Source organism: Chiloscyllium punctatum, chromosome 15 (genome assembly GCF_047496795.1).
Source record: "Chiloscyllium punctatum isolate Juve2018m chromosome 15, sChiPun1.3, whole genome shotgun sequence".
In the NCBI taxonomy this organism is placed as follows: Eukaryota; Metazoa; Chordata; class Chondrichthyes; order Orectolobiformes; family Hemiscylliidae; genus Chiloscyllium; species Chiloscyllium punctatum.
In genome coordinates this window covers 102,821,549-102,844,786 of record NC_092753.1, presented here as the reverse complement: position 1 = coordinate 102,844,786, position 23,238 = coordinate 102,821,549, and the positions used below count along the sequence as shown (strand labels likewise).

The window sequence follows — 23,238 nt, the reverse complement described above, 5'->3', positions numbered from 1 at the left end:
AATGAGTTACATTTGCTGTTTTCCAATTTATTTGAACATTGCCTGAGGGAGTTTGGTAAAATTAAAGCCAATGCATTAATGATTTAATTAGCCACTTCCTTTAAGACCATAAGATGTTGAAGCCATTTTTTACTCATTCAAGGGCTGAGGGTGTTACTGGCTGAGGCAGCCTTTATTGTCCATTCCTAATTGCCCAGAGGGCAGTTAATAGTCACATTTCAGTGGGTCTGAAGACATTTGTAGGCCAGACCAGGTAAGGATGGCAGCTTCTGTCCTGAAAGGGCATTGGTGAACCAGAATTGATAATGGATTGATGGTCATCATTAAACTCCTAATTCCACACTTATTTATTGAATTCTAATTCCACCATCTGCCGTGGTGGGATTGGAACCCAGGTCTCCAGTGCCTTACCTAGTTCTCTGGGTTACATGCCAGCAATAATACCCCTAGACCATCACCTCCCATTGTCCACCATTTTAGCCAAAGGCCATCTTTGCTGGAGTTCCTCAGGATTGGGTCCTCCTTCCAATTATCCTCCCATTGGGGAGCGCCACCACCTGTAAGTTCCCCTGCACATCACTCACTATTCTGACTTGGAAATGTCTCATCAATCTTTCAGTATTGCTGGGCAAAGGTCCTGGAATTCTCTCCCTAATTGCATTGTATGACTACCAGCAGCTAATAGACTGCAGCAGTTCAAGGAGGTCAATGCAATGTAAAGATGGACAATAAACATAAGCCTTGACAGTGACTCTTGACAACTCAAGAAGGAGTAAGATAGACACTACCTGTCTCCTAATATTCATGTTTTACACTTGGTGGAGGTTCTAACATGTCATGGGACTGACTGTTCAAACTAATATGATTATGGAAATATACTGACAGTCTCTGTCCTATCTTCCTTTGCCTGAACCGCTGTTGATTTGGAGAGTTAATTTCCACAGTCAGCAAAGCTGGGAGTGTCCTGCCCAGTCAACCATCCACCATCTGCTGACAACCAACAGTTTTTCCAACTTCCGTCATGAGTTTGTCATTCCAGAATCATCCAGACTGCTGTTTTATTCGTGATCACACATATATAAATGGGACGAGTGACTGGGTCTCACAGCCCTGCAGCTTTGTGATTAGCCAGCAGGAGAGAATGGATCTTGCAATTCAGTATCCCTGGTTCAGACGTCCTCTGGCTTCTTTCTATCCAAGTCGCCTCTTTGATCAGTTTTTTGGAGAAAGTCCTTTCGACTATGACCTATTTCCTATCTTCTCTTCCACCATCAGTCCCTACTACAGGCTGCCAGTATTTCGGAACTTTCTGGACTCAGGCATATCCGAGGTAACGATCTATGTTTTTAACTGAAAAGTTTGTTAATGAATGATTCATGCAGCAACAGTAACTCCAGTAAGAATGAGTGACATCTGTCAGATATTGTTCAACAACTAATTCTACTGAAGTTTCCAGGTCAACATACATTGAGTTAAGCAATACCTTCTAGAGGACAGTTAATACTGCAAATAATTTATGTTCAGCTCAAGATGAACAATGTCCATTCCTCCTGTTATGGGCACAGTGAGAAAGTCAGAGAAAGAGGGGATTGTTTGTATGTGCAGGAGGGATGTGAGTGAGGGAGGGTCTGTGAGAGACAAAGAGGGGTGTGAGTGAGGTAGAGGAGATGTTAGTAAGGAAGGGGAGATGTGAATGGGGGGGGAGATTTGAGTGAGGAAGAGTGTGTGTGTGTGTGATGCTGGGGGTGTGAGTGAGTGAGGAAGGATGTGAGTGGGGCAAGGTTGTGCGTGAGAAAGCTGGAGATAGTGAGGAAGAGGGTAATAGTGAGCGTGGAGGTGATGGTGAGCAAGAGTGTGAGGGAGAAAGTGAGGAAGAGGGTGGTGCTGAGGGAGATGGTGTGAGACACTGGCTGGGCAAGGGGGCAGGGCATGCCCTAAGAGGTGGGGGATGAGTTTGGACATGGAGAGGACTGGCAGGGAAATGGGAATTGGTTTAGGACATAGTGGATGCTCTGCTTTGTGCTCTGAGGAATTGTGATGTAGTTGACTCTGACTTCCCATTTGCTGCAGTTATGTACCAGACCTGGAGTTTTAGAGCCATTAACAGCCTCAGAATGCTGGCCAGGCCTGTCATTGAAAATCTTGGATATTTGATTTTCCGTTATAGTAGTTAAGTCGTTAATGAAGAGATTGAATAGTTGAAACCCCAACAACAATACTTGTGTCACATCACTAGTCACATTCCTCCATTCCCACTCACCTCTGCCCCCTGCTGATCAGCCAGTTTGAGGCATTTTTGAATTGCCCTGTTTGGAGATGTTAATACACACCTGGAACAGGTGAAACGAGAACCTAGGGTTGGGGGGCTACTGGCTCATTGGGAGGGATACTTCCACAGCACCACAAGAAGACCCACCTAACCAATTCCAGAATTTGTCTTCAGTTCCACGAGCTACAACTTTAGCTCACATTTCTTCTGAGCGGTTTTATTGAGCACGTTCTGGAAATCCATATAAATGACATCCACCCACTCACCGGTCCACTGCATTAATCATTCAAAACATTTGTTCTGGTTCATGTATGACACACCCTTTAGAATACTTCACTGCTCTCTCTGATCAGCTGAAACTTTGGCAGATATTTAGTCAATTTATCATAAATAATCTTGTAATTAGCAGACAGTAAATGTTGGGCTAAATGGTCTTTAATTCTCAGTTGCACACTCTCACCTCTTTTAAATAGCCGAGTAATGCACATTTTCCAAAACATCAGGAACACTTCCAGTATCATTCAGAACTTTGGAAGATGATTGTCAGTTTGCACAGACCTCTCACCTACTTTCTTTCAAACTCTTCATTAAGCTACCTGGTTCTGGGGAAATGGCACTGCTTAGTGGTAACAAGTTTCCTCTACACTTGGGGACAGGGACAGCACGGGGTTAGATACAGAGTAAAGCTCCCTCTACACTGTCCCCATCAAACACTCCCAGGACAGGGACAGCGTGGGGTTAGATACAGAGTAATGCTACCTCTACACTGTCCACATCAAACACTCCCAGGACAGGGACAGCACGGGGTTAGATACAGAGTAAAGCTCCCACTACACTGTCCCCATCAACACTCTCAGGATAGGTACAGCATGGGGTTAGATACAGAGTAAAGCTCAATCTACACTGTCCCATCAAACATTCCCAGGTCAGGGACAGCATGGGCTTAGATACAGAGTAAAGCTCTCTCTTCACTGTCCCCTTCAAACACTCCCAGGACAGGGACAGCAAGGGTTGGACACAGCGTAAAGCTACCTCTACACTTTCCCCATCAAACACTCCCAGGACAGGGACAGCACGGGGTTAGATACAGAGTAAAACTCCATTTACATGGTCCCCATCAAACACTCCCAGGACAGGGACAGCACGGGGTTAGATACAGAGTAAAACTCTATCTACACTGTCCCATCAAACACTCCCAGGACAAGGACAGCACGGGGTTAGATACAGAGTAAAGCTCCCTCTACACGGTCCCCATCAAACACTCCCAGGACAGGGACAGCACGGGGTTAGATACAGAATAAAGCTCCCTCTACACGGTCCCCATCAAACACTCCCAGGACAGGGACAGCACGGGGTTAGATACAGAGTAAAGCTCCCTCTACACGGTCCCCATCAAACACTCCCAGGACAGGGACAGCACGGGGTTAGATACAGAATAAAGCTCCCTCTACACTGTCCCCATCAAACACTCCCAGGACAGGGACAGCACGGGGTTAGATACAGAGTAAAGCTTCCTCTACACGGTCCCCATCAAACACTCCCAGGACAGGGACAGCACGGGGTTAGATACAGAGTAAAGCTCCGTCTACACTGTCCCCATCAAACACTCCCAAGACAGGGACTGCACAGAGTTAGATACAGAATAAAGCTCCCTCTACATGGTCCCCATCAAACACTCCCAGGACAGGGACAGCAAGGGGTTCGATACAGAGTAAAGCTCCCTCTACACTGTCCCATCAAACACTCCCAGGACAGGGACAGCACGGGGTTCGATACATTCATATCACAGGATTTTAACAGAAGTGTCACAATTGTGAAAGGAGGGAAAGAGAGATAGAAGCAAATTGCTGTCATTAATAAAGGGTATAAAGCAAGGGGCCAGAGAGACAAGATTAAATTGAAGTGATTTAGAACAGAGTGTAGGAGAAATCCTTCATAACAGTTAGTCTGTGGAATTTACCTAAAAGGTGAGAGACTGAGCCAGAAACAGTTAACATTGGAGACAAATTGAATGTAGGAGAAGCTGATGAAATGATTTGGTTGATAGGATGAGTAAATCTGATTGGTTAACATATTTGTGAGACAGATAAGCACCAATATTGGCTGGTTGGGCTGAATGGCCTGCTTTCTGCTTTCCATACGCCACATGTTTTTACAAAGTTATTGAATGATTTTTCTCTCTTGCAGAGAGTGATTCATATCCTGCTGTAATCTTCGCACAAAGTTCCAAGTTGAGTCTGAAAGTGCTGTGTGTTACTGCTTACAAATATTGTGTTTCAGGTGCGCTCTGAGAAGGACCGATTTATGATTAACCTGAATGTCAAACATTTCTTACCTGAGGAGCTGACTGTGAAGCTTGTTGATGACTTTGTGGAGATTCATGGCAAGCACATAGAGCGTCAGGTGGGTAAAGGTTTCTCTTGTGTTCAGATCACCTTTCAGTAAGTGTCATTGAGTGAGGGATAACTTTGTAACCTAACACCATTGCTCTTGACAGTATTGGTGACAAAAAAACATAATTCCTAGGTTCGTTCAGTGACTGTACTGTGGGCCGTTGCTTTTGGCCTTTCCAATGTAGTAGTGCCCTGGGTAATGTTACTTACCGCTTGTCAGCCTCAGTCCCAGATCTTGTTGCATTTGAACATGGGCTGTTTCAGCACCTGAGGAGTGGTGAATGGTGCTGAACAGTGTGCAATCATCAACGAACATCCCCATTTCTGACCTTATGATGGAGGGAACGTCATTGATCAAGCAGCTGAAGATGGTTGGGCTTGGGACATTATCCTGAAAAACTCCTGCAGAGATGTCCTGGAGCTGAGATGACTGACCTCCAACAACCACAACCATCTTCCTATGCGCCAGGTATGACTCCAACCAGTGGAGTGTTTTTCCCCAGTTTTTGTTTTACTTATTGTTGCTACATATATAGTGATATAGTGAAAACTGTTGTTTTGCATGCTGTACAGGCAGATCAGAGTGCATCAAGGTATCAGAACAGAGTGCAGAATAAAGTGTTATAGCTGCAGAGAATGTGCTGAGAGAGAGATTAGAATTAACATTTGACAGGCCCAGCCAATTTCTATTTGATTCCAACTAATCTAATCAAGAGGAGTCAGCAGAGCCTCATGAAAGTGAAATCATGTCTGACTGATTGGTTAGAGTTTTTTTGAGGAAGTCTCAGTAAGAGTGAGCGGCACGGTGACACAGTGGTTAGCACTGCTGCCTCACAGCGCCAGAGACCCAGGTTCAATTCCCGCCTCAGGCAACTGACTGTGGAGTTTGCACATTCTCCCTGTGTCTGCGTGGGTTTGCTCTGGTTTCCTCCCACAGTCCAAAAATGTGCAGGTTAGGTGAATTGGCCATGCTAAATTGCCCATAGTGTTAGGTGTAGGGGAATGGGTCTTGGTGGGTTGCGCTTCGGCGGGTCGGTGTGGACTTGTTGGGCCGAAGGGCCTGTTTCCACATTGTAAGTAATCTAATCTAAGTGGATAGAGGGGAGCCAGTAGAAGTGTTATATTTGGACTTCCAGAAGGTGTTCAATAGGGTACCCCAGAAAAGGTTAAACGATAAAAGAACCCACTGTGTTGCAGATAGTATATTACCGTGAGTAGAGAATTAACTCATGGCAGGAGACAGTGAGTGGGAATAAAGGTTTCTTTTTTCTGTTGATGACCTGTGACCAGTGAGCTTCCACAGGGATCACTGTCAGAATTGTGACTGTTGATAATATCTATAACGACTTGGAGGAAAGAAGTGAATTTTCTGTAGCCACATTTACAATAATGCAAAAGTAGATTGAAGGGCAAGTTGTGAAAGGGACACAAACAATTTATACAGAGATATTGATGGGTGAAGTAAGTGGGCAAAAATATTGTCAAATGGAATGTAATGTGGAAAAATGTGAATTTTGTGCATTTTGGAATACAGAACAGAAGAACAGAATATTACTTAAATGTAGAAAAACTGCAGAAAGCTGCCACACAAAGGGACTTGGGGGAGCTTGTTCATGAAACACAGAAAGCTAGCACTCAGAGACAGCAGCTAATCAGGAAGGCTCATGGAATGTTGGCCCCTATTTCAACAGACTGAAGTAAACGTGTAGGGAAGTCTTACTGCATCTGGACAAGGTGCTGGGAGAGCAAACCTGGAGTACTTGAGAAGTTTAGTTCACATATTGAAGAAAAGGTATGATTTCATTGGAGGCAGTTCAGTGACAGTTCACTAGGATGGTCCCTGATATGGGTGGATTGTTTTACGAGCAAAGACTAAACAAGTTAGCACTCTACTCATTGGAGTTTAGACAAATGAGAGGTGATCTTGTTTAAACCTGTAGGATTCTTAAGGATCTTGACAAGATAAATGCTGAGAGGATGTTTCCTCTCATGGGAGGGTATAGGACCAGAAGGTATATTCTCAGAATAAAGAGATGCCAATTAAGTCTGAGATGAGAAGGAATTTCTTCTCTTCGAGGGTTGTGAGTCTTTGGAACTCCTTGCCATAGGGAGCTGTGGGAGCAGGACTCTTGTGTATATTTAAGGCTGAGATAGATGGATTTTTGATCAGTCAAGGAATCAAGGGTCACAGGGAAAGGACAGGAAAGTGGACATGAGGAATGTTTGATCAACCATGTTCCTATTGAATGGCAGAGCAGGCTTGAGGAGATGAACAACTTGCTCCTTTTTCTTTCTCTTATGGTTCTGGTTGTTTACTTGGGCTTTCAGAAGGCTTTCAATTAGGCCCTGTATAAGAGATTAGCATGTAAAATTACAGCATATGGGTTTGGGGTAGTGTACTGTCTTGGATAGACTGGTTAGCAGACAGGAAACAAAGAACAGGAATAAATGGATCATTTTCCAAGTGGCAACCAATGACTAGTGGGGTACCACAGTTAAAAATGCTTGGACCCGTTACTTGTTTTGCTTAGTTGGTTGGAAGACTGTTTGTGATGCAGAGTGATGATCAATTCCTGCACCAACTGAGGTTACTGTGAAGGTCCCATCTTATCAATCTCATCCCTTGTCTGGAATCTAGTGACTTTGACATTAGACCACCACTAGTTATCAGTCTGTCATGAGACAGTAACCCTATGGATATCTAGGAGTATGGCAATTTAATTCACAATGTTTATTAGTGATTTAGGTGAGGGATTAAATACAATCTCTCTAAGTTTCTCACCAGGTTGGGGGTGGCCATGGGAGGGAGCGGTGGGCTGGGAGAGGATACAGAGATGCTTCATTGTGATTTGGACAAATTAAGTGAGTGAGTAAATGCATTACAGATGCAGTACAATGTGGATAAGTATGAGGTTATCCCCTTTGGTAGCAGAAATAGGAAGGCAGATTATTCCTTGTATGATAGATTGGGAAAGGGGGAGGTGCAATGAGACCTGGGTGTCCTCATACACCAGTCACTGAAGGTAAGCGTGCAGGTACAGTAGGTGGTGAAGAAGGCAAATGGTATGTTGGCCTTCGTAGTGAAAGGAATTGAATGCAGTAGCAGGGGTGCCTTGTTGCGATTACACAGGTTCTAGATTACAGTGGTGCTGGAAAAGCGCAGCAGTTCAGGCAGCATCCGAGGAGCAGGAAAATCGACATTTCGGGCAAAAGCCCTTCATCAGGAATAAAGGCAGAGAGCCTGTAGGGTGGAGAGATCACCTAATCTAGAATCTGGTTTCCAGCATCTGCAGTCCTTGTTTTTACCTGCGATTACACAGGGCCTTGGTGAGACCACACTTGGAGTATTGTGTGATGTTTTGGTCTCCATATCTGAGGAAGGATGTTCTGGCTGTAGAGGGAGGGCAATGAAGGTTTACCCAACTGATTCATGGATGGCGGGACTGGCATAATCAGGCGAGTCTAGACTTGTTAGGAATATATTCACTAGAGTTTAGAAGAACAAGAGGGAATCTCATAGAGACCTACAAAATGCTATCATGACTGGATGGTGAAAAAATAGGAAGATGTTCCCAATGACCAGGGAGTCCAGAAACTCAGTAGCAGCAGTGTGTCCTGTCTACAAGATCCACTGCAGAAATTTACCAAAGATCCTCAGACAGCACCTTCCAAACCCCATGACCACTTTCATCTAGAAGGACAAGGGCATAGAAACATCACCATCTGCATTCACCACCAAGTCACTCACCATCTTGACTTGGAAATATATCGCCATTCCTTCACTGTCAACATTGTGGAATTCTCTCCCCGAGGGCGGTGTGGGTTAACCTACAACATGTGGACTTCAAGAAGGCAGCTCCTCAAGGGGAATGTGGGATGAGCTATAAATGCTGGCCAGCCAGTGATGCTCATGCCTCACAGTTCATGGGGCTAAAGGGGTGAAATGGTATGGGTGAAAACAGGAATAGTCCAGTGGGTTGGATGATCAGCTATAATCATATTGAATGGTAGAGCAGGGTTTTAGTGGGCTCAAAGATATACTCCTTGTCCTGTTTTCTGTGTTCCTATATTTCTATCCTGCTGCTCATGGCCCACAGTTCCTCATGGATGCCCAGTCTTGAGTTGCTAGGTCTGTTTGAAATCTATCCATTTTAGTATAACACTAAGGAGAATACTCTCAATGTGAAGGTAGGTCACTCTTAACAATATTGTCATGGATAGATGCATCTGCAGCCGAAAGATTGGTAAGGATGAGGTGAAGTTGAATTGAAAAATGTGGTGCTGGAAGAAGAAGGGCTTATGCCTGAAACGTCGATTCTCCTGCTCCTTGGATGCTGCCTGGTCTGCTGTGCTTTTCTAGTACCACATTTTTCAACTCTGGTACTCTAGCATCTGTAGACCTCACTTTCTCCAAGGATGAGGTGAAGTATGTTTTTCCCTCTCGTTGGTTTCCACACTACCTGCCAGTCTAGCAGCAATGCTCTTTAGGATCTGACCAACTCGATCAGTCGTACTGCTGCTGAGCTACTCTTCGTGTGGAGACTGAGGACCCAGAGTAAATTTTGTGCCCTTACCATACTCAGTGCTTCCTCCAAGTGTTGTTCATTAGCTCTAGAAGAACAATTTGTGATAATCAGCAGGAGGTTTCTTTGCCCATATTTAACTTGAGGAGGGAAGAAATTGATCTTTTCTGCTCTGTCAGGGTAAGTCCTTCAGCTTCCTCACCCTCAGTACCAGCACTCACTCTAACCCCAACACTGTACACATCTCACCTTAGGACACAAACTGCATCTCTCATTATTGCCAACAGCATGTCTAGTCAATAACTCTTGCAAACTGTTGACCCTTCTTGTTGTCTATACTTCCTATTCACTCACAGGGGACATCTCACCAGCTCTTCCACTCCTGCATCACCCCAAAAACTTCTCTTATCCATTTCCATCATACTCAATCCTCCCTTTGTCTCATTGCAGGAGAAAGTTCCATGAGATGGCCAAGACTGACAGGGGCATGTGGACTGACCCCAGGCCCCTCACTCCATTTGAGAAACTTTTTGAGTTAGCTTCAAAGGAGGATGACCACCTGTGTGAGGACAGAGTGACTTCAGTATGCAACCAATCCAGTGCTGTGTCCCTGTCCCATTAACACTGACACTTACTCATTCTTAACCTGCACAAGCTCTTAAACATTAATTCCACCTCTTCCCTCATACAAACACGAGTGACTCCAAGTGACCCTCTGTCCTGATGGGCCCAGCACCAGAGACCCTCAGCTCTACTTCCACCTCTGAGGAGGAAGCCACTGAGGCTGAGGCCTGAGGCCTGAAGACCTGTTCCCTCCACCAACTCTAAGATGGTCACCTCAATGGGTTCTTCTTCTAGATTAGACTGGGGAGCTCAATCTATTGAGCACCTCACTGACACCTCTCCACCACTCATCGCCCTAGGTCTCCAACAGTCAAGAGGCCTGAGACCAGGCTGAGGATGATCACATGGTCTACCAAAATGTCAGACAGTGCAGTGACTTGTCAGAGGTAGTTGGTAAACTGGATCAAAAGGTGAAGGAGACCATCAAACTTATCCAGACTATGCTAGCTCTGATATGAATTTGGAGTGTTTCCTCGGCCATGGTGACTGCCATGGAGAGCAAGATCCAGTCCACTCAGTGTCTGCTGGATATGTGCCAAGACCTGCACTCCATTGCTCTCGCTACGTGATGCTCGGCATCAACAGCAAGGGGAGGGACCTTGACCACACCCCAGGTTCCCTTTTCTGTCAGAGACACAGCGTGGTTTGAACAGGTATGATGCCCATAAGCTTCCTCTCAAGTCATTGAGCCTGAGTTTCCCTCCTTACACCAGCCTGTGATTTTGAAACCTGCAGAAAAATACTTAGTGACTGTACGTAGGTGGCACGTTGATACAATATTGTTAGTAACCATTCACTTTATGGATGTATGTTCATTTGTAATCTTAAACCATCTGCTGATGTGAAATGAGCAGACACCCCAAAGATGAAAGAAGTTGTGATGGCCAGGCCTGGCTAATCTGAAACCAATAAATGATTCCTTCCTTGTACATTAGATCAAAAGATATAGGAGCCAAATTAGGCCATTCGGCCCATCACGTCTGTTCCTCTATTTGATTGTGGCTGATGCGTTTCTCCATTCCATTCCTCCTGTAATCCTTCATTCCCTTACTAAGCAGGAACCTATCTATCTCTGTCTTAAATACCCTCAATGGCTTGGCCTCCACAGCCCCCTACAGTAATGAGTTTTACACATTAACCACCCTGAAGACATTCCTCCTCGTCTTCGCTCTGAAGTGTTGACACTTCACTATGGGCCTGTGCCCTTCGTCTCTCCTACCAGTGGAAACAACATCTTTACGTCTGCTTTATCCAGGCCTGATGAAAGGCTCCTGCCCAAAACATCGATTTTCCTGCTCCTTAGATGCTGTCTGACCTGCTGTGCTTTTCCAACACCACTCTAACCTTGACTTTAATCTGCAGCATCTGCAGTACCCACTTTCGCCTTTATCCAGGCCTGTCAATGTTCTGTAAGTTTCAATGAAATCCTTCTGGACTCATTGGTTTCAGACCCAGAGTCCTCAACCAACTCTCATTCAGCAAAACCTTCATCTTTGGGATCATTCTTGTCAACTTCCTCCAACACCAGCCTATCCTTCCTTAAATACGGGGTTCAAAACTGCACACAACGTTCCAAATGTTGTCTGTCCAGAGCCTTATACACCTCATTAATACATTTCTGCTCCTGTATTGTAGCCCGCTGAAATGAATGCTAACATTGCAGTTGCCTTCCTAACTGCCAATTGATCCTTCCTGTTAACCTAAGACAATCTTGAACTAGGACTCCCTTTGTGCTACAGTTTTCCAAAATCATTCCCCATTTAGAAAATAGTCTCCGTCTCTATTCCTTCTACCTCATACTTCCCACATTGTGTTCCGTCTGCCATTCCTTTGCCCACTCTCCTACCTGTCTAAGTCCTTCTGCAGCCTCCCCGCTTTCTCAACACTACCTGTCCCTCCACCTGTCTTTGTGTAGCTGCAAAAATAGCAACAACACCCTCAGTTCCTTCATGCAGGTTGTTGATACATAATGTGAATAGTTGTGATCCCAACACTAATCCCTGTGGAACTTCAGTAGGCTGCCATCTTGAAAAAGACCCCTTTAATCCTACTTTCTGCCAGCCAGCCAATCCTCTATCTATGCCAGTACCTTGCCTGTAATGCCATGGGCTCTTAGAACCATAAGAACTAGGAGCAGGAGTAGACCATCTGGCCCTTCTAGCCCGCTCCATCATTCAATAAGATCATGGCTAATCTTTACATGGCCTCAGCTCCCACTACCACCATGACCCTTAATTCCTTTACTGTTCAAAAAATTATCTATCTTAGCTTTAAAACCATTCAATGAGAAAGCCTCAGCTACTTCACAGGGCAGGCAATTCCATGGATTCACAACCCTCTAGTGAATAAGTTCCTTCTCAATTTGGTCCTAAATCTGCTCCCACTAACTTTGAGGCTATGGCCTGTTGTTGTAGTTTCACCTGCCAATGGAAACATCTTCCCTGCTTCTATCCTACCTATTCTAAATTCCAATGAATATAATCCAAGCCTACTCAGTCTGTCCTCATAAGCTAACCTTCTCAACTCTAGAATCAAATTAGTGAGCCTCCATTGCATTCTCTCTAGTGCCAGTACATCCTTCCTCAAGTAAGAGACCAAAACTACACACTGTACTCCAAGTGTAGCCTCACCAGCACCTACACAGGTGCAATTTAACCTCCCTGCTTTTAACCTCAATCCCTTTAGAATGAAAGACAAAATTCCATTTGTCTTCCTAAAAACCTGTTGCACCTGCAAACCAACCCTTTATGATTCATGCACAAGGACATGCAGGTCCCTCTGCACAGCAGCATGCTTGCTTGTAATGTCTTCATAAAATTCCAGCAGATCAATTAAGAATAACCTGCCCTTCATGAACCCATGCTGCATCTGCCCAGTGGGACAATTTCTATCTCGATGTCTTGCTATTTCTTCCTTGATGATAGATTCGAGCATTTTCTCCATTACAGAGAAAAGGTTAAAGATGGGTCTATTATTCCCCATCTTTTGTCTACCTCCTTTTTTAAACAGTGGCATCACATTTGTTGTTTTTCAATCTGCTGGAACTGCCCCAGAGTCCAACAAATTTTGGAAAATTACCACAAGTGCATTTGCTGTTTCTCCCACCATCATTCCATCAGGGCCAGGAGATTTGTCTACCTTTAGCTCCATTAGCTTACCCAAAACTACCTCTTATCAGTCAGTCTCTTATTTGTCTGGCTTCTGTGTGGCACCTTGTCAAATGCCTTCTGGAAATCTAAATAGATCATGCCCACTGGCTCTCCTACATCTAACTTGCTTGTTACCCCCTCACAGAAGGCATAACCTTCCTTTGATGAAGCCATGCTGACTCAGGCCTACTTTACCATGTACCTGCAAGTGTTCTGCCATCTCATTCTTAATAATGATTCTAAAATCTTACCAATGACTGAGGTCAGGCTAACTGGCCTACAGTTTCCTTCCAATCATCTCTGACCTGCTCTTCCTTCATGTCTTTGTAATTATCTTTACTCAGTTGTAATACTGTGACATCTTTTAGTCTTCTCCCTCTCAAACTGCAGGATGAATTCACTAAGGTGAGTGGCAGAGCAAAGTGTGCAGTGTGAAACTTTGCAGAGGGGCACAGATACATTGAGTGAGTGAGCAAAGGTCTGGCAGATGGAATACAATGTTAATAAATGTCATCCATTTTGGTAGGAGTAACTGTAAAAAGGATTATTATTTGAATAGTAAAAGGTTGCAGCATGCTACTGTGCAGAGGGACCTGGGTGTCCTTGTGCATGAATCACAGAGGGTTGTTCTGCAGGTACAACAGGTAATTCGGAAGGCAAATGGAATTTTGTCCTTCATTGCTAAAGCGATTGAGTTTAAAAGCTCGGAGGTTATGTTGCAGCTGTTCAAGGTGTTGTGAGGCCACACCTGGATTACTGCATGTAGTTTTGGTCTCCTTACTTGAGAAAGGATGTGCTGGCACTACAGGGGGTGCAAAGGAAGTTCATATTAGATTTCCTAGAGTGTGGAAACAGGCCATTTGGCCCAACCAGTCCACACTGACCCTCCGAAGAATAACCCACCCAGACCCATTCTCCTCTGACTAATGTACCTGACAAGATTCCTGATGAAGGGCTCCTGCCCGAAACGTCGATTTTCCTGCTCTTCGGATGCTGCCTGACCTGCTGTGCACTTCCAGCACCACTCTAATCCTGACTCTAATCTCCAGTCCTCAGTTTCACCTACCTAACACTACGGGCAATTTAGCATGGCCAATCCACCGGACCTGCACATCTTTGGACTGTGGGAGGAAACCGGAGCACCCGGAGGAAACCCACACAGACACGGGGAGAATGTGCAAACTCCACACAGACAGTCACCTGAGGCTGGAATCGAACCTGGATCCCTGGTTCTTTGAGACTGTAGTGCTAACCACTGAGTCACCAAGCCACCCCTAGGTTGAATCTGGAGTTGAGGAGATTGGCTTATGAGGAGAGACGAATGAAGGATTGTATTAATCGGAATTTAGAAGAATGAGGGGGGGACCTTACAGAAACATATAAAAGTATGAAGGGAATAGATAAGATAGAAGTAGAGAGGATGTTTCTACTGGCGGGTGAAACTAGGACAAGGGGGCGTAGACTCAAGATTAGGAGGAGCAGATTTAGGACTGAATTGAGAAAGAACGTCTTCACCCAGAGGGTTGTGAATTTGTGGAATTCCTTGCCCTGTGAAGTAGTTGGTGCTACTTCAGTAAATACTTTTGAAGCTAAGGTAGATTTTTTTTGAACAATAAAGGAATTAAGACATACGGTGAGAAGGCGGGTAAGTAGAGCTGAGTTTACGAAAAGATCAGCCATGATCTTACTGAATGGCAGGGCAGGGTCGATGGGCCAAATGGCCTACTCCTGCTCCGAGGTCAAAAATTACAAAAGCAGGGAAGTCACGCTGGAGTCGTACAGAACTTTGTTGAGCCCCCAACTACAGTACTGTGTGCAATTCTGGTTGTTATATTACACAGAGAGTGTGATTGCACTGTAGGGGATGCAGAGGAGATTCACCAGGATGCTGCCTGGGATGGAAACTGTAAACTGTGATGAAAGGTTGGACAGGGTTGGCTTGTTTTCATTGGAACAGAGAAGACTGAGGGTGATCTGGTTGAAGTGTACAAGATTATGGGGGTCACGGACAGAGTGGATAAGGAGCAGTTGTTCCCCTCAGTTGAAAGGTCAGTCACGAGAGGACACAGTTTGAGGTGAGGGGTAGGAGGTTAAGGGGAAAATGGGAGGAAAAGCATTTTTACCCAGAGGGTGGTGATGGTCTGGAATGCCCTGCCTGGGAGGCTGGTAGGGGTGAGTTCCCTCATATCCTTTAAAAACTATCCAGATGAGTACACGTCATAACATGCAAGGCTTTGGCGAAATGCTAGTAAGTGAGATTGGGTTGAAGGTCAGGCCTTTCTCATGTCAGTATAGCCTCAATGGGCTGAAGGGCCTCTTCTGCACTGTATATTTCTATGATCCCAAAGAGTGAAGGACTGTGAAAAGTAACAAGTTCCATCTGCCTTTTTTGTTAATTGGTGCAACAGGTTTGAGTGACTGAATGCCTACTCCTGCTCCAGTTCTTATGTATGCAGCAGGGGAGGTTTTCTAATTTACTGACAGAATGGGAAATAATTAAGCAAAGTCCTGACCCTAACTTGTTCACCCTTGAAGACAGTTTCAATGAGTTTATCTCTGGCTTTTTGAGTTCAGTGATGGAATACACTGTCACACTGACTGAGATGGTTCTCCTGGTCAATATCCTGATCTTCATCCTCAGAACATTGCTGCCAATCTCCCATTTCATCCAGATCCAGGGTCTCTCCCCCTTTGCCAGCAGTTATGAATGATACCGCAGGCCACTATGATGCAGCCATACTGCAAGCCCAACCAGCACAATCTAGGTGTCAGCATCATCTTAAGGAGCCTTGAGGTCTATTCCTGGTAAAGGTATGGACAGTGCCATCTCTTCATTCAGTCTCAATTTAAGTCTAATATTTTTGTAATGGTACCATTAGCAATGTTTGGAAGGGGCACTCCTCATCTCAGCATCGTCCCTGTCTGGGTCAAAGATAAAGGAGGCAGGAACCTGTGATGGAGTAAAAACTGTTTCCCCTTCTGGGTGAGTGTCGGACCAGGGGACAACATTCCGAATAAGGGACTGCTCATCTAGAGATGAGGAGGAACTTGTTCTGTCGGAAGGCAGTGAGTTCTTTACCACAGAGGAGGCTGGGTCATAAAGTATATTCAAGGCTGAGATCAACAGATTTTAGTTAGTAAAGGAATCGGGGTGAGAGGGAAAAGGCAGGAAAGTGGAGTTGAGAATTATTAGGTCAGCATCCGCTCGGCTGAGCCCATCCTCACTTTCAACAAATTCTCTTTGAACACCTCTCATTTTCTTCAGGTCAGAGGGGTGACCATGGGTATTCGCATGGACCCCAGCTAGACCTGCCTCTTGTGGGGTATGTGGAATATTCCTTGTTCCAGTCCCATCCTGGCCCCCATCCACAACTGTTTCTCCGATATATGGATCATATAATTGATTCTGCTTCCCTCCGTCATCCGGAATTGGAAAAGTTAATCGATTTTGCTTCCAATTTCCACCCGCCCTCACTTTCACCTGGTCTATCTCAGACTCCTCCTTGGAGAAAGTGAGGACTGTAGATGCTGGAGATCAGAGCTGAAAATGTGTTGCTGGAAAAGCGCAGCAGGTCAGGCAGCATCCAAGGAGCAGGAGAATCGATGTTTCGGGCATGAGCCCTTCTTCAGGAGGGCTCATGCCCGAAACATCGATTCTCCTGCTCCTTGGATGCTGCCTGACCTGCTGCGCTTTTCCAGCAACACATTTTCAGCTCAGTCTCCTCCTTCCCTTCATTGACATCCCTGTTTCCATTTCTGGGGATCGACTGGCCACTAATATCCACTATAAATCCACTGACTCCCACAGCTACCTGGACTATCCATCCTCACACAAAAACAGAAGTTGCTGGAAAAGCTCAACAGATCTGGCAGCATCTGTGAAGAGAAATCAAAGTTAACATTTCAGATCCGGTGACACCTCTTCAAATTTCTGCTTTCTCTTCAGAGATGCTGCCAGACCTGCTGAGCTTTCCCAGAAACTTCTGAATTTGTTTCTGCTTTACAGCATCCGAAGTTCTTTCTGACTTTATCTGGGCTGAAGGTTGACGAATCTGGGAACTAGATGAGCTTCATCCCAAAGTGAAGGAGATGGTTGTAGAGATAGTGGATGCATTGATGATTATCCTTCAGCATTCTAAAGATTCTGGAAAGATTCCTGCTGATGGTAAAGTAGCCAATGTAACCCAGCTACTTCACAAGGGGAGAGACAGTGGGGATATAAGATCATTTTGTTTCATGTCAGCCGCAGGGAAAAGATTAGAATCTCTGAAATGATTTATGAAGGAGAAATCATCTTTGACAAATCTAGTGGAATTTTCTTTCCAATTTCAACACCTTAGAAATTACCATTGACCAGAAAGTAAATTGGACTCATCATATAAATAAAGTGGTTCCAAGACCAGGTCAGAGGCTAGGAATGCTCAGGCAGGTAACTCACTCCCTAAACTCCCCAAAGCCTGTCCACCATCAACAAAGCACAAGTCAGGAGTGTGATGGAATACTCCCCACTTGCCTGGATGGGAGCAGCTCCAACAACACTCAAGAAGCTCAACACCCTCCAGGGACAAGGCAGTCCCTGCTTGATTGACACCACATTCACAAACATCCACTCCCTCCACCACCAATACTCAGGAACAGCAGTGTGTACCATCTACAAAATGCACTGCAGAATTTCGCCAGAGATCCTCAGACAGCATTTTCCAAACCCACATCCACTTCCATCTAGAATGACAAGGGCAGCAGATGTATGAGAACACCACCACCTACAAATTCCCTCCAAGCCGCTCTCCATCCTGTCTTGGAAATATGTCACTATTCCTTCACTGTCAGTGGGTCAAAATCCTGGAATTCCCAACCTATGGGCACTGTAGGTCAATCTGAAGCAGATGGACTGCAGCGGTTCACCACCACCTCCTCAAGGGCAGTTAGGGATGAGAAATAAATGCTGGCCCAGCCAGTGATACCTACATCCCATGGATGAAGAAATGAAGTGGAGTGTGTGAATGGACTAACAGGCAAGTCCCCAAATCTGGAATGGGAGGAGTCATAGAGACCTCCCAGCGCTCCAGCAGGAGAATCAACGTTTCGGGCATAAGCCCTTCATCAGCAATGAGGCTTGTGGGCCGAGGGGGGTGGGGCTGGGGAAGGTACCTGGGAATGATAGATGAAGATGGGGGGAGAAAGTGATTGGTCAGAGAGGAGGGTGGAGCAGAAAGGTGGGAAGGAAAATGGACAGGTAGGAACAGTTCAAGAGGGCGGTGCCAAGTTGGAGGGTTGGGAGTGGGATAAGGTGGGGGGAGGAGAGATGGGGAAACTGATGAAACCCACATTGATCCCATGTGGATGAAGGGTCCCAAGGTGTTCTTCCTCCAAACGTCAGGTGGTTAGGGTTTGGCGTTGGAGGAGGCCCAGGACCTGCATGTCCTTGAAGTCGGAGGGGGAGTTAAAGTGTTCAGCCACAGGGCAGTGGGGTTGGTGGGTGCGGGTGTCCCAGAGATGTTCTCTGAAACGATCTGCAAGTTGGCGTCCTGTCTCCCCGATGTAGAGGTGACCGCACCAGGTGCAGTGGATGCAGTAGATGACACATGTGGAAGTACAGGTAAATTTCTGTCGATTGTGGAGGATCCTTTAGGCGGAAGTGAGGTGGGAGGTGTGGGCACAAGTTTTGCAGTTCTTGCAATGGCAGGGGAAGGTGCTGGGAGGGGACGGTGGGTTGGTGCGGGGCATGGACCTGACAAGGGATTCACGGAGGGAATGGTCTCTCCAAAATGCAGGTAGGGATGGGAAGGGAAATATATGGGTGGCACAGTGGTTAGCACTGCTGCCTCACAGCGCCAGAGACCTGGGTTCAATTCCCACCTCAGGCAACTGTCTGTGTGGAGTTTGCACATTCTCCCCATGTCTGTGTGGGTTTCATCCAGGTGCTCCGGATCCTCCCACAGTCCAAAAATGTGCAGGTCAGGTGAATTGGCCATGCTAAATTGCCTGTAGTGTTAGGTGAAGGGTCAAATGTAGGGGAATGGGTCTGGGTGGGTTGTTCTTTGGAGGGTCAGTGTGGACTTGTTGGGCCGAAGGGCCTGTTTCTACACTGTAAGTAATCTAATATCTCAGATAAGTACCTTGCCCCAAACACCATGGACTCTTAATTGGCAGACTCCTGTGTGGCACTTTTTAAGGCCTTCTGAAAATCCAAATAGATCACATCCACTGGCTGACCTTTGTCTAACTTGCTCATTACCTCCTCAAAGAATTCTAACAGATTTGTCAGGCTTGACCTCCACTTGATGAAGCCATGCTGACTCAGCTCTGTTTACCCATGCACTGCCAAGTACTCCACAATCTCACCCTTAAAAAATTCTAAAATCTTACCAGTGACCAAGGTCAGCCTTGCCAGCCTATAGTTTCCTATCTTCTGCCTTTCTCCCTTCTTAAACAGGATTGTTACATTAGCTATTTTTCAGTCTTCTGGGACCCTCCATGACTCTAGTGATTCCTGAAAGATCACCAGCAATGCCTCTACAGACTCCTTTGCTATCTTCTTCAGAACCCTGGGGTGTAGTCCATTTGGTCCGGGTGATTTATCCACCTTTAGACCTCTCAACTTCCCCAGCAGTTTGTCCTTTAGTGACGGCCACAAAACTCACCTCTGCCCCTGACTCTTTTGACATTCTGGTATGCTGCTGGTGTCTTCCAGTGTGAAAACTGATATAAACTATCTTTCAGTTCCTCTGCCATTTCTTTGTTCCCCATTACTATTTCTCCAGCCTCATTTTCCAGCAGTCCAATGTTCACTCTTGCCTGTCTCTTACCTCTTAGCTCTCTAAAAATATTCTTGCAATCTTCCTTCCTATTACCAGCTTTCTTACGCTCATATTTCAATCTCACCACCCTTATTGTTTTTTTAGTTATCCTGGCCAGTTTTTAAAGGCTTTTCTAATCCTGCTGTGCTGAGTTTCTGCTTTGCCTCCTGAATCACCCCCAGAAAGTCCTACCATTGCTGCTCCACCATCCTGCCTCCTCGGCTCCCCTTCCAATCAATCTGGCTAGCTCCTCCCTCATCTCTTTGTTGTTACCTTTATTTAATTGTAATACTGTTACATCTGATTCAGCCTTCTCTCTCTAAAACTGCAGGGTGAATTCTGTCATATTATGACCACTACTTCCTGATGGTTCCTTCACCTTACATTCTCCAATCAAATCTGCAAACACCTCATCAAAGACAGGGGCTTGAGTTTGGAAAGTGAGTGGCCAAGGGGATGCAGACAAGGAAGTTCAGAGTTTGGGACCCAGACACTAACAATGGATGGTTAAAATTTGGGGCTTGTGTAAATGTGAGCAGATATCGGGGAGGGTATGTGACAAAAATATCAGGGCAAAGCCATGAAAGGATTTAAGAACTAGACAAGAATTTTAAAACTGAGATATTATTGGCACTTCCAAAGATGCGGTGGTGAGGAGGTTTCGAGGGAGGTCTTTCTATAGGAATATGATGGAGGTACTAGCAGAAGCCCCCCAGATTCAGGAGTGTGAAAACAGACAGAAAACAAAGTCCCCAAAGCCAGCAGTGAATGATGGGCCTCCCTGAGGCAGATGTATGTGAGACAAAGAAGGTTTCTTCTCCAGATGTAGGGGTACACTTTTTAAATCTGCGAAAAACCGTTAAGCCAAATTGAATCAAATTGAATTAAAATATCATTTTGTGTGGAAGTGTCAGAGAAGGTTGAGAGGTGACTTAATTGAGACATATAAGATAATCAGAGGGTTAGATAGGGTGGACAATGAGAGCCTTTTACCTCAGATGGTAATGGCTAACATGAGGGGACATAGCTTTAAATTGAGGGGGTGATAGATATAGGATAGATGTCAGAGGTAGTTTCGTTACTCAGCGTAGTTGGGGTGTGGAACGCACTGCCTGCAACAGTAGTAGACTCGCCAACGTTAAGGGCATTTAAATGGTCACTGGATAATCATGTGGATGAAAATGGAACAGTGTAGGTTAGATGGGCTTCAGATCGGTTTCACAGGTTGGTGCAACATCGAGGGCCAAGGGGCCTGTACTGCACTGGAATGTTCTATGTTCAATGCTGAACTTCAATCCCTGCTGGACCCACTGATTGTCTGAGGCCTCAAGCATTCCCTCGACAGGGGCTCCTGAGGAAAGGAACCAAGTAGTCAGGTTGCTCAATTCTTGAGACCACCAGCTACCTGGATATCTGACATTGGCCAGGCTGAGGAGCAGACTCATGAGGAAGGCTGCTGTTCTGCCTGACCTCCTCCACAATGAGTGGCCAAAGATCAGGAGAATGGGGCTGAAGTACAAACAAATTTGAGTAGTGACGCCCTTAGGAGGTGAAGAAGGGGCTGCATCCTGCTAACCCCATGTTTGTATGGAATGAGGACTCCTCATGGCTGCAAAATACAGGGGGCTGGGCATCAATGAACCACCTTAACATTCTCTTGCATGGGACTACAGCCTGAAACAGACCAGGTACAGACCTATGAGTGGGACCACTCCAAATTGTGGAGGCAGTAGGACTCCCAGGAGCGGAAGTGTGAATGGGGTGTCGAAGGATCAACTTATATTTATAAAGCTCTGGTTAGGCCCCATTTGGAGTACTGTGTCCAGTTTTGGTCCCCACACCTCAGGAAGGACATACTGGCACTGGAACGTGTCCAGCGGAGATTCAGACGGATGATCCCTGGAATGGTAGGTCTAACATACGAGGAACGGCTGAGGATCCTGGGATTGTATTCATTGGAGTTTAGAAGATTAAGGGGAGACTTAATAGAGACGTACAAGATAATACATGGCTTGGAAAGGGTGGATGCTAGGAAATTGTTTCCGTAAGGTGAGGAGACTAGGACCCGTGGACACAGCCTTAGAATTAGAGGGGGTAAATTCAGAACAGAAATGTGGAGACATTTCTTCAGCCAGAGAGTGGTGGGCCTGTGGAATTCATTGCTGCAGAGTGCAGTGGAGGCCGGGACGCTAAATGTCTTCAAGGCCGAGATTGATAGATTCTTGTTGTCTCGAGGAATTAAGGGCTACGGGGAGAATGCGGGTAAGTGAAGTTGAAGTGCCCATCAGCCATGATTGAATGGCGGAGTGGACTCGATGGGCCGAATGGCCTTACTTCCACTCCTTCGTCTTATGGTCTTATACTCAAAAATGGAAGGTAGGAATTACCTGTATATTGTTCACTAGGTAGTCTGATGAATTATTCTCTGTCTATAGGAAGACCAAGGTCGTGTTTCCCGTGAATTTTGCCGCATTTACCGTCTTCCCGGTAACCTGGACCAGACGGCTATTTCCTGCTCACTGTCTGCCGATGGCTTATTAACATTGTGCTGCCCCAAGGTCAGAACAGGTGATGATTCCAACCAGCAAGATCGACCCATCCCGGTGACCCGAGACGAGAAGTTTGGTAACCAACCTGAGATCAAAGCAGATCCATGAGCTACAGAGAGAGAGCGAGATGCTTGCCTTGGTACCAAAACCTGGGTTAAAACCTGTGGTGCTCTGAAGGTGGAGGTACCAATGAAATTGTCAGCTGTCACACTAGATGCAAATGTCCATGTCATCTTTTTCAGACCTGTCTACAACTTCCTTTTGTGTAGTTTCTTTCATTGTACTGACAGTAGGCACAGAGCTGACAATAAACCATCAAACCTTTCATACTGTGGCTGCACATTCCATTCCATATCAAACAAAATAAATATTCTCACAGCACAAAGTTTTTATCTCCAGGAACATTTAGATATGCACCAGGAGGAGGCACTTCTTGGCTATTCATTAAGATACTTGTTCATTTGTGGGCTAATTTCACATCCACTGCCTCTTTGATCTGGGATCAGTTGCTGTTTGCAATAGGGAATTCCAATATGCTATCACCCTTTGTATTGTGGTCTCAGCCGATGTTCTTACTGGATAATTCAGATCCAGGTTGGCTTGATGGATCATGTATGTTCATTATATTTTAATGTGGTGGTCATTCATTGAAGCAAAGTAACAGAGGGCTGCAGATTCTCTTTTAACAATAAACCAAAACCATTATATGAAAGGCAAACAAAACACAAGCTAAGTACAGATAGATCTTCTACATTGCAATGGTTGTGTTCTTGTGCAACCCCATGTTATAGAAAAGTCATGCTTTAGAAACAGCACTTAAAGTGTTGGCGATGTAATTGTGTTATAGCCAACACACAGTTTAAAAGTTTGTGCTTCAGGAACAGTGCCCCCAATTCATCAATTGTGTTACAGCGAATTCATGTTAATGAAA

At 45.4% G+C, this 23,238-nt stretch overlaps 1 protein-coding gene across 1 annotated transcript; it reads left to right on the top strand.

Annotated features, from left to right (window-relative positions):
- Nucleotides 1–1,093: 1,093 nt before the first annotated feature.
- Nucleotides 1,094–22,632, top strand: cryaa (crystallin, alpha A). Its single transcript, XM_072585817.1, has 3 exons — nucleotides 1,094–1,330; nucleotides 4,550–4,672; nucleotides 22,194–22,632. The coding sequence occupies exons 1-3, from the start codon at nucleotides 1,142–1,144 to the stop codon at nucleotides 22,413–22,415; spliced, it is 534 nt and encodes a 177-aa protein (XP_072441918.1). The 5' UTR covers nucleotides 1,094–1,141; the 3' UTR covers nucleotides 22,416–22,632.
- The last annotated feature ends 606 nt before the right edge of the window (nucleotides 22,633–23,238 follow it).